Here is a 13,297-nt window from a genome sequence, read left to right as displayed (position 1 = left end):
CGTGCGACGGCCGGCGCTAGGTCGCAGCATGAGACCGCTACTACTATTTTGTAGTGGACTTGTGTTCCTCCTTTCTTGTAGAAATTGTGTTCCCATTTTATTTAGGTGTATCCATATAAATGGCCCACCCAAAAAAGTCTGCCTCATCACTGAACATAATGTTCTGTGTAAACTGAGGGTCCTGTTCCATTTCTTGTTTTGCCCATTCTGCACATTCAGGGTGCCGATTTGGGTCATCCTCGCTGAGATGCTGCAGCAGCTGGAAAAAGCAAGTCCTCTTCCTCTCTGAAGAGACATTTAGCATATTTCCCGAAGGAGAATTGCGGCTTTAAGTCTCCTCATCTTGGCATGCTTAGCATGTCATTCTCCACAAGGAGAAACAATACTTCTTGGATATCGGTCAGACGCCTCTCTCACAGCCAAACCAGATCTCACACTTTGCACTGAAGAGGGGCAGTACCCAGAAACAGTGTCTGCAAATTGAGGTTCTGGTTTGGCTTTTATCCTAAGTCATGTAACAAGGCTCGTTAATGGGTCGACATTGACTTTTAGGATTGCTACTTCCAATAGGTGGCACTAGAGTTCTAGTCCTCTTCCTCTGTGAAGAGACAATTTGCATATTTCCCAGTTAAAACCAAGCACACCATTCTTTTTCTTGTGAAATTCTCAATAAGTTTGATGTCACATGACCCTCTTCCCATTGGAAAAAATAACATTGGATCAAAATGGCTGACTTCAAAATGGCCGCCATAGTCACCATCCATCTTGAAACGTTTCCCCTCTCCCATATACTAATGTGCCACAAACAGGATGTTGGTATCCCCAACCATTCCCATTTTATTTAGGTGTATCCATATAAATGACCCACCCTGTAGATCGTACACCGCTCGCTCCGCTCTCTGATCTTCTATAGATCCGTACACCGCTCGCTCTGCTCTCTGATCTTCTATAGATCGTACACTGCTCTGTTATGAATGAGTCACCGTAGGAGGCAAAAGCAGAAATACAAGCTAAGTCCAGAAAACCAGAGAAGTTGGCAACTATCAGATTGCAGACCCCTGAACCTATCAACACAACTAGCAGTAGCCGTGGGGGGTTCCTACGATGCCCTAGACCCCTCGATCACAGCCGGAGAAATACATAGGCCTAAAGAAAGAAAGGGGAAATCTAAACTGCCCCAGAGCAGACCCCAAAGCAATAGGCAGCCCCCAACATATAATGACGGTGAAGCAAGATGAAAATACTAACACAGACAGAAAGATAGACTGAGCAAAGACGGGGCGCCAAAACTACCTAGATAGGAAAGGACAGGAAGGCTGCTGTCTGCAATCTGCCAAAACCCTATCAAAGACATAAGCCAACCAGCTGATATGAAAAAGGCCCTGAAGCAGCTAGGCTTCAAAAACTGAATCAGCACTCAGGTATTTTCAGAAGACAGAGCTAAATGAATTCAGCACACCTCAGCAGGGAATGGCAGAAATCCAGAAAAACAAAGCAAAAACAAAGTCAAAGCACAAAAGCAAAAGGCAGAGCAGCAAACTTAGCTTTGGAGGAGCAGGAATTCAGACTGGTCTCCAAGGATCCCACAGAGAAATCACCCGCAGGGCAGAAGGGCGTCGGCAGCCTTATATCCAGTCCGTAACTCCACTCAGCCAGTCATCATCAGCCTCAGGTGTTTGACAATCAGGCGCACTACCTTTCTTTACCAGAAGAGGGAGTTCCTCGGGCCTCAGTAATGAAGGGGAAAATGAACTCACAACAGTACCTCCCCCTTTAGGAGGGGTCACCGAACCCTCAACTACGCCACCAGGGCGATCAGGGTGAGCCCGATGAAAGGCACGCACCAATCGTTTGGCATGAATATCAGAGGCAGAGACCCAGGAATTATACTCCTGACCATAGCCCTTCCACTTAACCAAATACTGGAGTCTCCGTCTAGCCAGACGGGAATCCAGTACTTTTTCTACCTCATACTCCATGTTACCTTCAACCAATACAGGGTCTGGAGGTGCCACCCCCGGAACAACAGGTTCAACAAACCTCTTCAACAAAGATTTATGGAACACATTATGGATTTTAAATGTGACAGGAAGAGCCAAACGAAAAGAGACCGGATTAATAATCTCCACAATCTTGTAAGGTCCAATAAATCTAGGCTTAAACTTAGGAGAAGCCACCTTCATAGCAATATTTTTTGATGATAACCACACCATATCACCAACCTCAAACTGGGGACCAATGGTCCTATGTCGGTTGGAAAACCGCTGGGCCTTCTCCTGGGAGAGAGATAACTTATCCACCACTTGGTCCCAGATCTGGTGCATTCTCTCCACCACAGTGTCAACACCTGGGCAGGCAGAGGGCTCCACCTGCCCTGAAGAAAATCGAGGATGAAACCCAAAGTTACAAAAAAAAGGTGACATCAAAGTGGCTCTATTATTCAAAGCAAATTCGGCCAAGGGCAAAAATGAAACCCAATCATCCTGATCAGCAGAAATAAAACATCTCAAATATGACTCCAAGGTCTGGTTTGTTCTCTCTGTCTGCCCATTGGTCTGAGGGTGAAAAGCAGAGGAGGACAACTGAATTCCCAGCCTGGAACAGAAAGTTCTCCAAAATCTAGACACAAACTGGACTCCTCTGTCAGAAACAATGTTCTCAGGAATCCCGTGCAAACGAACCACCTGTTGTAAAAACAGGGGCACCAACTCAGAGGAAGACGGCAACTTAGGGAGTGGTACAAGATGAACCATCTTAGAGAACCTATCACAAATCACCCAAATAACAGTCATCCTCTGAGAGACAGGCATATCAGAGATGAAATCCATTGAAATATGGGTCCATGGCCTCTTGGGGACAGGCAAAGGCATTAACAACCCACTAGAGCGAGAACACTATTTAGACCGGGAGCACGTCCCACAGGACTGCACAAAATTCCTGACATCACGAGACAAGGAGGGCCACCAAAAAAACCGACTCACCAGATCTCTAGTACCAAAAATACCTGGATGACCAGCCAAAGCAGAGCAATGAACTTCAGACATCACTCTCTTCTTCCACTGGTCAGGAACATACAACTTTCCACTGGGACAACGCTCAGGTTTGTCCTCTTGGAACTCTTCCAGAGCACGTCTCAAATCGGGCGAGATGGCAGAAAGAACTACCCCTTCGCCTAAGATGGTAGCAGGCTTGGTCACCACAGGAGAATCAGCAAGGAAGCTCCTAGGGAGGGCGTCTGCCTTGACATTCTTTGTTCCAGGAAGAAAAGAAACCACAAAATCAAAACGTGTAAAAAACAAGGCCACCTAGCCTGTCTAGGGTTCAAGCGCTTAGCCGACTCTAGGTAAATCAAATTCTTATGGTCAGTGAGGACCACGACTTGATGCTTAGCTCCCTTCAACCAATGTCTCCACTCCTCAAATGCCCATTTCATGGCCAACAGTTCCCTATTCCCCACATCATAGTTACGTTCAGATGGAGAGAACTTTCGGGAAAAGAAAGCACAGGGATTCATTTTAGATGTTACAGGATCCTTTTGGGACAAAACGGCTCCTGCACCAATCTCAGAAGCATCCACCTCTACCTGGAATGGAAGTGAGACATCAGGTTGCCGCAAAACCGGGGCGGAGGTGAATCTTCGCTTCAACTCCTGAAAGGAAGAAACAGCCTCCGGAGACCAATTTAACACATCAGCACCCTTTTTAGTCAAATCAGTCAATGGCTTGGCAATACTAGAAAATTTTGCTATAAATTTCCGATAAAAATTAGCAAAACCCAAAAACTTCTGGAGGGCCTTCAAAGAAGTGGGCTGAACCCAATCGTGAATGGCCTGTACCTTGGCCGGGTCCATTTCAATAGTTGACGGGGACAAAATAAATCCCAAAAAAGAAATCCTCTGTACTCCAAAAAGGCATTTAGATCCCTTGACATACTGGGAATTTTCCCTCAAGATCCGGAACACAGTCCGAATATGTTCCACATGAGAATCCCAATCCTTGGAGAAGATCAAAATATCATCCAGATAGATAATCAAAAATTTATCGACAAAATCTCGGAAAATATCGTTCATGAAGCACTGGAAGACAGAAGGGGCATTAGTGAGCCCAAAAGGCATCACCAGGTACTCAAAATGTCCCTCCGGAGTATTAAACGCCGTCTTCCATTCATCCCCATGCTTAATGCGAATAAGATTATACGCCCCCCTGAGGTCAAGCTTGGTAAACCAGCAAGCACCTTTAACTCTGGAGAATAGATCAGAAATCAGGGGTAACGGATACTGATATTTAACAGTAATTTTGTTGAGGGCACGATAATCAATACAAGGTCTTAATGATCCATCGTTTTTGGCTACAAAAAAAAAACGGCACCCAAGGGTGATGAGGATGGTCTAATATGACCCTTCTCCAACACCTCCTTAATATAGGATCGCATAGCCTCGTGCTCGGGTACAGATAAATTGAAGAGCCGACCCTTGGGAAATTTACACCCCGGGCTCAGTTCAATTGCACAGTCATAACTCCTATGAGGAGGCAGAGACGCAGACTCATTCTCACTAAATACATCATAAAAGTCCACCAAATAATCAGGAACATCATGCGACTGAGGAGAGGTGGAAAACACCGGAGCCTCACTAAGGGCACACCGACAACCCCAACTCACCACAGACACAGATTTCCAATCCAAAACTGGATTATGAATCTGTAACCAGGGAAACCCCAGAACAACAGTATCATGCAGATTATGCAACACCAGAAATCTGCAATTTTCTTGATGGTCTGGGGCGACCCGCATTACCACCTGGGTCCAAAACTGGGGTTTATTTTTAGCCAAAGGAGTAGCATCAATTCCCCTCAAAGGGATAGGCGTCTGCAGAGGTGTCATCGGAAATCCACAACGTTTAGCAAAATCCAAGTCCATTAGGTTTAGGGCTGCTCCCGAATCCACGAACGCCTTGGCAGAAAATGTGGACAGGGAGCAGATCAGAGTAATAGCCAGAAGAAACTTAGGTTGAACACCCCCAACAGAAAACGTGTGTGCAAAGCGTTTCTCTCGTTTGGGGCAGACAGAAATAATATGCGAGGCATCTCCACAGAAAAAACACAACTTATTACGCCTTCTGAACTCCTGACGCTGCTCTCTGGAAAAAACTCTATCACATTGCATAGGTTCAGACATTTGTTCAACAGGTGGCAACACCTCTCGTGCATCTTTGCGTTCGCGCAAACGCCGATCAACCTGAATGGCTAATGACATAGAATCGTCAAGACCAGAGGGAACAGGAAATCCCACCATAGTATCTTTTACGGCTTCTGACAACCCCTTCCGAAAGAGAGCAGCCAAGGCATTATCATTCCAGGTAGTAAGTACTGCCCACTTTCGGAATTTTTGACAGTACAATTCTGCAGAATCACGACCCTGGCTCAATGCCAGCAGGGTCTTTTCAGCCTGATCAATGGCATTAGGTTCGTCATACAACAACCCCAAAGCTTGAAAGAATGCGTTCACATTAGTCAGAATAGGATCATCTGGTTTCAAAGAAAACGCCCAATCCTGGGGATCGCCACGCAGCAAAGAGATGACAATTTTAACCTGCTGCGCGGAGCTCCCTGACTAGTTAGGCTTCAAGGCAAAAAATAATTTACAATTATTTTTGAAATTCAAAAATTTAGACCGATCCCCAAAAAATACATCAGGTGTAGGAATCTTTGGTTCAGCGGCATGTGAATGAGCAAGGTAGGCGGAAATTCCCCGCACTTCCGCAGCGAGCTGCTCCTCACGATCAGACAATTGCTTTATCTCCATTGAGAGAAAAAAAAAATTCCCCCTACGGCCTCAGAGATAAAGAGGAAAAAATATACACACTTTTTTTTTTTTTTTACAATTCTTTCCTGCTATTGAGTACCCTAGAATCTGCGGTATGGCGGGTGATTCTGTTATGAATGAGTCACCGTAGGAGGCAAAAGCAGAAATACAAGCTAAGTCCAGAAAACCAGAGAAGTTGGCAACTATCAGATTGCAGACCCCTGAACCTATCAACACAACTAGCAGTAGCCGTGGGGGGTTCCTACGATGCCCTAGACCCCTCGATCACAGCCGGAGAAATACATAGGTCTAAAGAAAGAAAGGGGAAATCTAAACTGCCCTAGAGCAGACCCCAAAGCAATAGGCAGCCCCCAACATATAATGATGGTGAAGCAAGATGAAAATACTAACACAGACAGAAAGATAGACTGAGCAAAGACGGGCCCCAAAACTACCTAGATAGGAAAGGACAGGAAGGCTGCTGTCTGCAATCTGCCAAAACCCTATCAAAGACATAAGCCAACCAGCTGATATGAAAAAGGCCCTGAAGCAGCTAGGCTTCAAAAACTGAATCAGCACTCAGGTATTTTCAGAAGACAGAGCTAAATGAATTCAGCACACCCCAGCAGGGAATGGCAGAAATCCAGAAAAACAAAGCAAAAACAAAGTCAAAGCACAAAAGCAAAAGGCCGAGCAGCAAACTTAGCTTTGGAGGAGCAGGAATTCAGACTGGTCTCCAAGGATCCCACAGAGAAATCACCCGCAGGGCAGAAGGGCGTCGGCAGCCTTATATCCAGTCCGTAACTCCACTCAGCCAGTCATCATCAGCCTCAGGTGTTTGACAATCAGGCTCACTACCTTTCTTTACCAGAAGAGGGAGTTCCTCGGGCCTCGGTAATGAAGGGGAAAATGAACTCACAACACTGCTCGCTCCGCTGTCTGATCTTCTATAGATCCGTACACCGCTCGCTCCGCTCTCTGATCTTCTATAGATCCGTACACCGCTTGCTCCGCTCTCTGATCTTCTATAGATCCGTACACCGCTCGCTCCGCTCTCTGATCTTCTATAGATCCGTACACCGCTCGCTCCGCTCTCTGATCTTCTATAGATCCGTACACCGCTCGCTCCGCTCTCTGATCTTCTATAGATCCGTACACCGCTCGCTCCGCTGTCTGATCTTCTATAGATCCGTACACCGCTCGCTCCGCTGTCTGATCTTCTATAGATCCGTACACCGCTCGCTCCGCTGTCTGATCTTCTGTAGATCCGTACACCGCTCGCTCCGCTGTCTGATCTTCTGTAGATCCGTACACCGCTCGCTCCGCTGTCTGATCTTCTATAGATCCGTACACCGCTCGCTCCGCTCTCTGTGCTTCTTGCGTCTGTCCTCTTTCTCGGTGGACAGCCGATCAGATACGAGCTCTTCCGACTCTTCGTTTAAGCAGGGATAGGGTTTCTTTATACGGTTTCGGTACAAGGGGGCGGCACGTTGAATTGCTTTTATACTGAGCAGCAGGTCAGCAGTGCTGCAGTGTGAAACATGGATCGAGACAATCTTTTGGCGTGGCAGGAAGTGGTCACCTAAAGCGTCAGGAGGGATCATTCAGCATGGCGGCACGTTCTCTTGGCCTGGACAAAGAGGCTGTGACATGGGCTGTGATTCCAGCAGCCGCCCTGTTATGTCCGACATTAATTCTTCTCACTCTTCTGCAGATTCTGTGGCCTCATCCAATTCCCTGGAGAGATCCGGAGGAAGGTTTTGTTTCAGCTGCTCCTCTTGGTTTGCCATCCGTTCCCCGTGGTAAGTATATGCCACTATTATTACGAGACGAGTGGTTTGCAGCTGTGGAGCTATAACACCCAGAATGGCCCGGCAGCCTACATTACCTTTTCCAAAGCCGCTGACAATCGCCACAGCGACATTTAGGTGGTTGATCTTGGTAGTGGTGGCCTCCTCCTCCCAGCTCCCATTGCCATACTTGCAGGGATCCATCACCCAAAAATGGAAGACGAGAAATAGAAAGCTGCAAGGCGTAAACCCGGAGCCGGCACCGCCACTGTTCAGTCCTTTTTTGGACTCCAGAGTCCAAGAATTATGGCCATATCGTTTACATCGTCTTTCTGACTGTTTTCCAACAGGTGAGGAAATCCACGGCCAGCGAGGTGTACGAGATGCTGATCACGTACGATGATATCGTGGACGCCGACGTCCTGGATGAAGTGATGACTGTGCTGAGCGACACCAGCTGGTGAGTACGGAAGGCAGAGCTTAGACGTGAGCGCAGAGGATACCATAACAAACACTGCGCTCTCGTTCATGGACTGGATGGATGGCATATAAGGGGTTAAGGATCGAGGACAGGTTCTGGAGACCACCATCTACACCTCCCCCTACTTCCATACATTTGTATGAGTTTAACCCTTCCTCCGTACAGGGACGCCGACCTGACCCATGTCCGCGAGCAGCGCAACTCGCTGTGTGACCTGCTGAAGGTGCCGAAACCCACCCTTGTGTCCAAGGTGAGGGACCGATTCCCGTCTTCTGAAAAAATGAATGTAGTTATATACCACAAATCGCAAATGTCAATTCAGAGTGTAAAACATACACAAGTATATACGCATTACAGTGCCCAGTGCCTATGAAATCTATTCCCTGCAGGTCCCACAGTCATGAAGCCGCTGGAGGAACCTCAACAGACAGAACCAGGCTTACAAAGACAGTTCGCGCTGCCTGTAAGGGACCTGAATAGGAAGCAGTGAAGTGCAGTCCTGGTGGTGGCCAGCAGGGGGCGCTATATGCTTATCAAGGTTGTTGTGGACCTTACGCACCTGTAATAAAATCATGGTCTTTGTAGTCTGTGTGTTATCACAACCTCCTTTTTTAGCTTCACGTAAAATAAATTGCCTCTGCTGCCCTATTTCCGTCAAGGACTGAGGGCTGGACATGCTGCCCCCTTTTTATGTTTGAAAATTAAATTTAACCCCTTCACCCCCAAGGGTGGTTTGCACGTTCATGACCGGGCCAATTTTTACAATTCTGACCACTGTACCTTTATGAGGTCATAACTCTGGAACGCTTCAATGGATCCCGGTAATTCTGACATTGTTTTCTCGTGACATATTGTACTTCATGTTAGTGGTAAAATTTCATTCAAATAACTTGCGTTTATTTGTGAGAAAAACAGAAATTTGGCGAAAATTTTGAAAATTTCACAATTTTCCAACTTTGAGTTTTTATGCCCTTAAATCACAGAGATACGGCACACAAAAAACTTGATAACTAACATTTCCCACATGTTTACTTTACATCAGCACAATTTTGGAACCAAAATTTTTTTTTGTTAGGAAGTTATAAGGGTTAAAAGTTGACCAGCGATTTCTCATTTTTACAACACCATTTTATTTTTAGGACCACATCACATTTGAAGCCACTTTGAGGGGTCTATATGGTAGAAAATACCCAAAAGTGACACCATTCTAAAAACTGCACCCCTTAAGGTGCTCAAAACCACATTCAATAAGTTTATTAACCCTTTAGGTGCAACACAGGATTTTTTTTGAATATTTAAAAAAAAATGAACATCTAACTTTTTTCACAAAAAAAATACTTCAGGTTCAATTTTTTTTATTTTACCAAGGGTAACAGGAGAAATTGGACTGGAAAAGTTATTGTGCAATTTTACCTGAGTACGCTGATACCTGATATGTGGGGGGGAACGACTGTTTCGGCGCATGGCAGAGCTCAGAATGGAAGGATCTCCGTTTGACTTTTTCAATGCAAAATTGGCTGGAATTCAGATCGGACGCCATGTCACGTTTGGAGAGTCCCTGATGTACCTAAACAGTGGAAACCCCCTACAAGTGACCCCATTTTGGAAACTAGACCCCCCAAGGAACTTATCTAGATATGTGGTGAGAACTTTGAACCCACAAGGGCTTTACAGAAGTTTATAATGTACAGCGGTACAATTAAAAAATCATATTTTTTCCACAAAAATGATCTTTTCACCCCAATTTTTATTTTCCCAAGGGTAACAGGACCCTAAAAGTTATTGTGCAATTTGTCCTGAGTACGCTGATACCCCACATGTGGGGGTAAACCACTATTTGGGCGCATGGCAGAGCTCGGAAGGGAAGCAGCGCCATTTGACGTTTTTGGCTGGAATTGAGATCGGACACCATGTCGCAATTGGAAAACCCCTGATGTACCAAAACAGTGGAAACCCCCCACAAATGACACCATTTTGGAAACTAGACCCCCTAAGGCACTTATCTAGATGTGTGGTGAGCACTTTGAACCCCCCAGTGCTTCACAGACGTTTATAACGCCCGGGCGTGAAAATATAAAAATCGTATTTTTTCCACAAACATGATCAATTAGTCCCCAATTTTTTCATTTTCCCAAGGGTAACAGGAGAAATTGGACCCCAAAAGTTGTTGTCCAATTTGTCATGAGTACGCTGACACTCCATATGTGGGAGAAAACTACTGTATGGACACACGTCGGGGCTCGGAAGGGAAGCAGTGACATTTTGGAATGCAGACTTTGATGGAATGGTCTGCGGGTGTCGTGCGTTTGGAGAGCCCCTGATGTACCTAAACTATTGAAACTCCCCACAAGTGACCCCATTTTGGAAACTAGACCCCCCCCACGGAACTTATCTAGATGTGTGGTGAGCACTTTGAACCCCCAAGTGCTTCACAGAAGTTTATAACGCTCGGACGTGATAATAAAAAAATCGTATTTTTTCCACAAAAATGATATTTTTGCCCCCAATTTTTTATTTTCCTAAGGGTAACAGGAGAAATTGGACCCCAAAAATTGTTTTGCAATTTGTCCTGAGTAGGCTGATACCCTACATGTGGGGATAAAAAACTGTTTGGGCGCATGGCAGAGCTTGGAAGGGAAGGAGCACCATTTGACTTTTTCAACTCAGAATTGGCTGGAATTGAGATCAGACGCCATGTTGCATTTTTTTGCGGATGATGCTGTGTGGCGGCTCGTTTTTTGCGGGACAAGATGACGTTTTCAGCAGTACCATGGATATTTATATGAGTCTTTTTGATCGCGCGTTATTACACTTTTTGTTTGGCGGTATGATAATAAATCATTTTTTGCTTCGTTTTTTATTTTTATTTTTTAAGGGGTTCGCTAAAGGGGTTAACTAATGGGACAGTTTTATAGGGCGGGTCGTTACGGACGCGGCGATACCTAATATGTATATTTTTATTGTTTGGTTTTTTTTTTATTTCCAAAAAATGGATTTATTTGGGGGAATATTTTTTTTTTTTTCTAATTTATTTGGCAATTTTTTTTTAATTATTTTAACACTTTTATTTTTTTTTTAACTTTATTAAATAGTCCCAGGTGGGACATCACTGTCCTGTGACAGATCGCTGATCTGTCACATCACAGATCACTGTGACAGATCAGCGATCTGTCACAGGCAGTGCAGAAAGCTTCCTCATGCCTGCGCTTTGCAGGCACTGAGGAGCCAGCTTCCTGCAGGCCCCCGTCGCCATCTTGGATTCGGGGGCCTGCAGGAAAGGAGCCCCCCGCAGCAGCGCTGCACATTGCGCTGCCGTGGGGGGCTCAGGGAAGCACGGAGGGAGCCCCCTCCCTGCCGATGCTTCCCTTTAACCCCCGGTACACAGCGATCATGTTTGATTGCGGTGTACAAGGGGTTAACGTGTCGGGGGTGCCTGACACATTGTGCCGGGTGTCAGCTGTGATAATCAGCCGACACCCGGCCGCGATCAGCGGCGCTCACCACGTGGGCGCCGCTGATCGCGGTAGACGTACTATCCCGTCCATGGGCATAGGGGCCCGGGTCCCATGGACGGGATAGTACGTCGGATGTCAGGAAGGGGTTAATCAACCCATAAAGTAGAGGAAAAAAGATCAAAACGTTGTACATAATAATCAACAAAACCATCAGCTCGCCACGCAAAACAACGAACACTCATTTGGCTGAAAAATACAAGAGTTTCTGTTCTGAGAAAATGGTGAAACAAACGAAGTTTATTTTTTTTTTCACCATACTTACAAATTCATCCTGTTTTTCCAGTACGTTGTATGGTAAAATAAATGATGGTCTTTAAAACTACAAATCGACCAGCAAAAAATGAGTCCTCATAACGGTGAAACGTATATCAAGTGCATGCATGAGGGAGAAATGGGAACATCCTCCAAACTTATCAAGTCCTTTACAGTAAAAAAAAACAACAACTCGGGATCCAAACCAACTCAGAGTACACAATACATTCAAAACTAGAAGTCAACCTGCAAAAAAAAATTAGCCCTCATAATGGGGACACATAAATATATATCAAATGCGTGCGTGGGAAACGTCATCTGAAGAGATCCAAACCTTCAAAGTAAAAAAAACAAACACGAGTCAGGATCCAAACCAACTCAGAGTACACAATACATTTAAAAATACAACTTGAGCTGTAAAAAAATTAGCCCTCATAATCGGGACACATATATATCAAATGCGTGCATGGGAAACGTCCTCTGACCAGATCGAAATCTTTATAGTAAAAAAAACAAAACACGAGAATGGATCCAAAACGACTCCAAGTACACGATACATTCAAAACTACAACTCGACCTGCAAAAAAAATGGGCCCTTGTAATGGGAACACAAATATATAGACTATCAAGTGCATGAGTGACAGACATCGGATGCCTCTACTGAAGATTCTGACACGTTTTGAACCTAAATGATCACAGCATTTTTATTTTTTTTTTGTTACTGCAGATACATTGATGATTTGTTACTAATTTGGAGCCTAAAATAGCTGTCTGCTGACATTTATTGAATACATCAATAACAATCTGTATAATTAAGTTTAACCGGCACCTACCGTCCTATGTCTAGACCTTTCTTAAATTTAGTTCTACAGGGGAAACCGGACAGACTGCAATCCAATAGCTGGTAATGTGGCTGTGCGGCAAAAAAGCCATCCTGCCCTACAATCAGAGCTATTCCAGTGGATCAATTTACACGGACTGAACAGAACCGCAGTAGTGTAAGCTGTCAGGACGGAAGTCTGATTATTAAAAATACCACCTGTTTATTGTGAGTACAATTTGTTGGGATTTCACTCAGGAAAGCAATTGTAAGATTGTGTCACATCCGGCCCTCCATAATTTACTACCAAACGTCAGGCAACAGTTGTCTCAGGTTTTATATTTGGCAACTCAACGTCTGAAAATATTCGGAAGCAAGGATGGAGTTGGTATTGGTAGACTTTGCCGAGGCTGCTTACACTTGTCTGTGGTCATCGCTACACCAGACTAAGGTATTTTGACACTTCAGTTTGCGAATTTATTAGTGGCACTGTGCTATTTTGTTTATGCCAATCAGTTTATTGGGTAGGTTATTTTTTATTATTCACCGTTCTTTGTGCTGGAATGCGAGTAAATGATTTTCTTACCAATTTCTTATAGAAATTAGTTCATTCTGCCTCCCAAAGATCGCGGTAAGG

At 45.0% G+C, this 13,297-nt stretch overlaps 1 protein-coding gene across 1 annotated transcript in view; it reads left to right on the top strand.

Annotated features, from left to right (window-relative positions):
* Positions 1 to 8,657, top strand: part of TBCD (tubulin folding cofactor D) — a 148,234-nt gene extending 139,577 nt beyond the window's left edge. Inside the window, exons 37-40 of the mRNA XM_073579958.1 lie at positions 7,517 to 7,604; positions 7,943 to 8,052; positions 8,239 to 8,323; positions 8,463 to 8,657. Coding sequence (XP_073436059.1) covers positions 7,517 to 7,604; positions 7,943 to 8,052; positions 8,239 to 8,323; positions 8,463 to 8,477 — 298 coding nt within the window. The 3' untranslated portion in view covers positions 8,478 to 8,657. The remainder of the gene's footprint in view (positions 1 to 7,516; positions 7,605 to 7,942; positions 8,053 to 8,238; positions 8,324 to 8,462) is intronic.
* The last annotated feature ends 4,640 nt before the right edge of the window (positions 8,658 to 13,297 follow it).

The sequence above is a fragment of the Dendrobates tinctorius genome, unplaced genomic scaffold (genome assembly GCF_039654945.1).
Source record: "Dendrobates tinctorius isolate UK_male_01 unplaced genomic scaffold, ASM3965494v1 ptg000063l, whole genome shotgun sequence".
Taxonomy (NCBI): Eukaryota; Metazoa; Chordata; class Amphibia; order Anura; family Dendrobatidae; genus Dendrobates; species Dendrobates tinctorius.
Note: the sequence above shows the minus strand (reverse complement) of the source record. Positions and strands in the feature narration are given on the sequence as shown.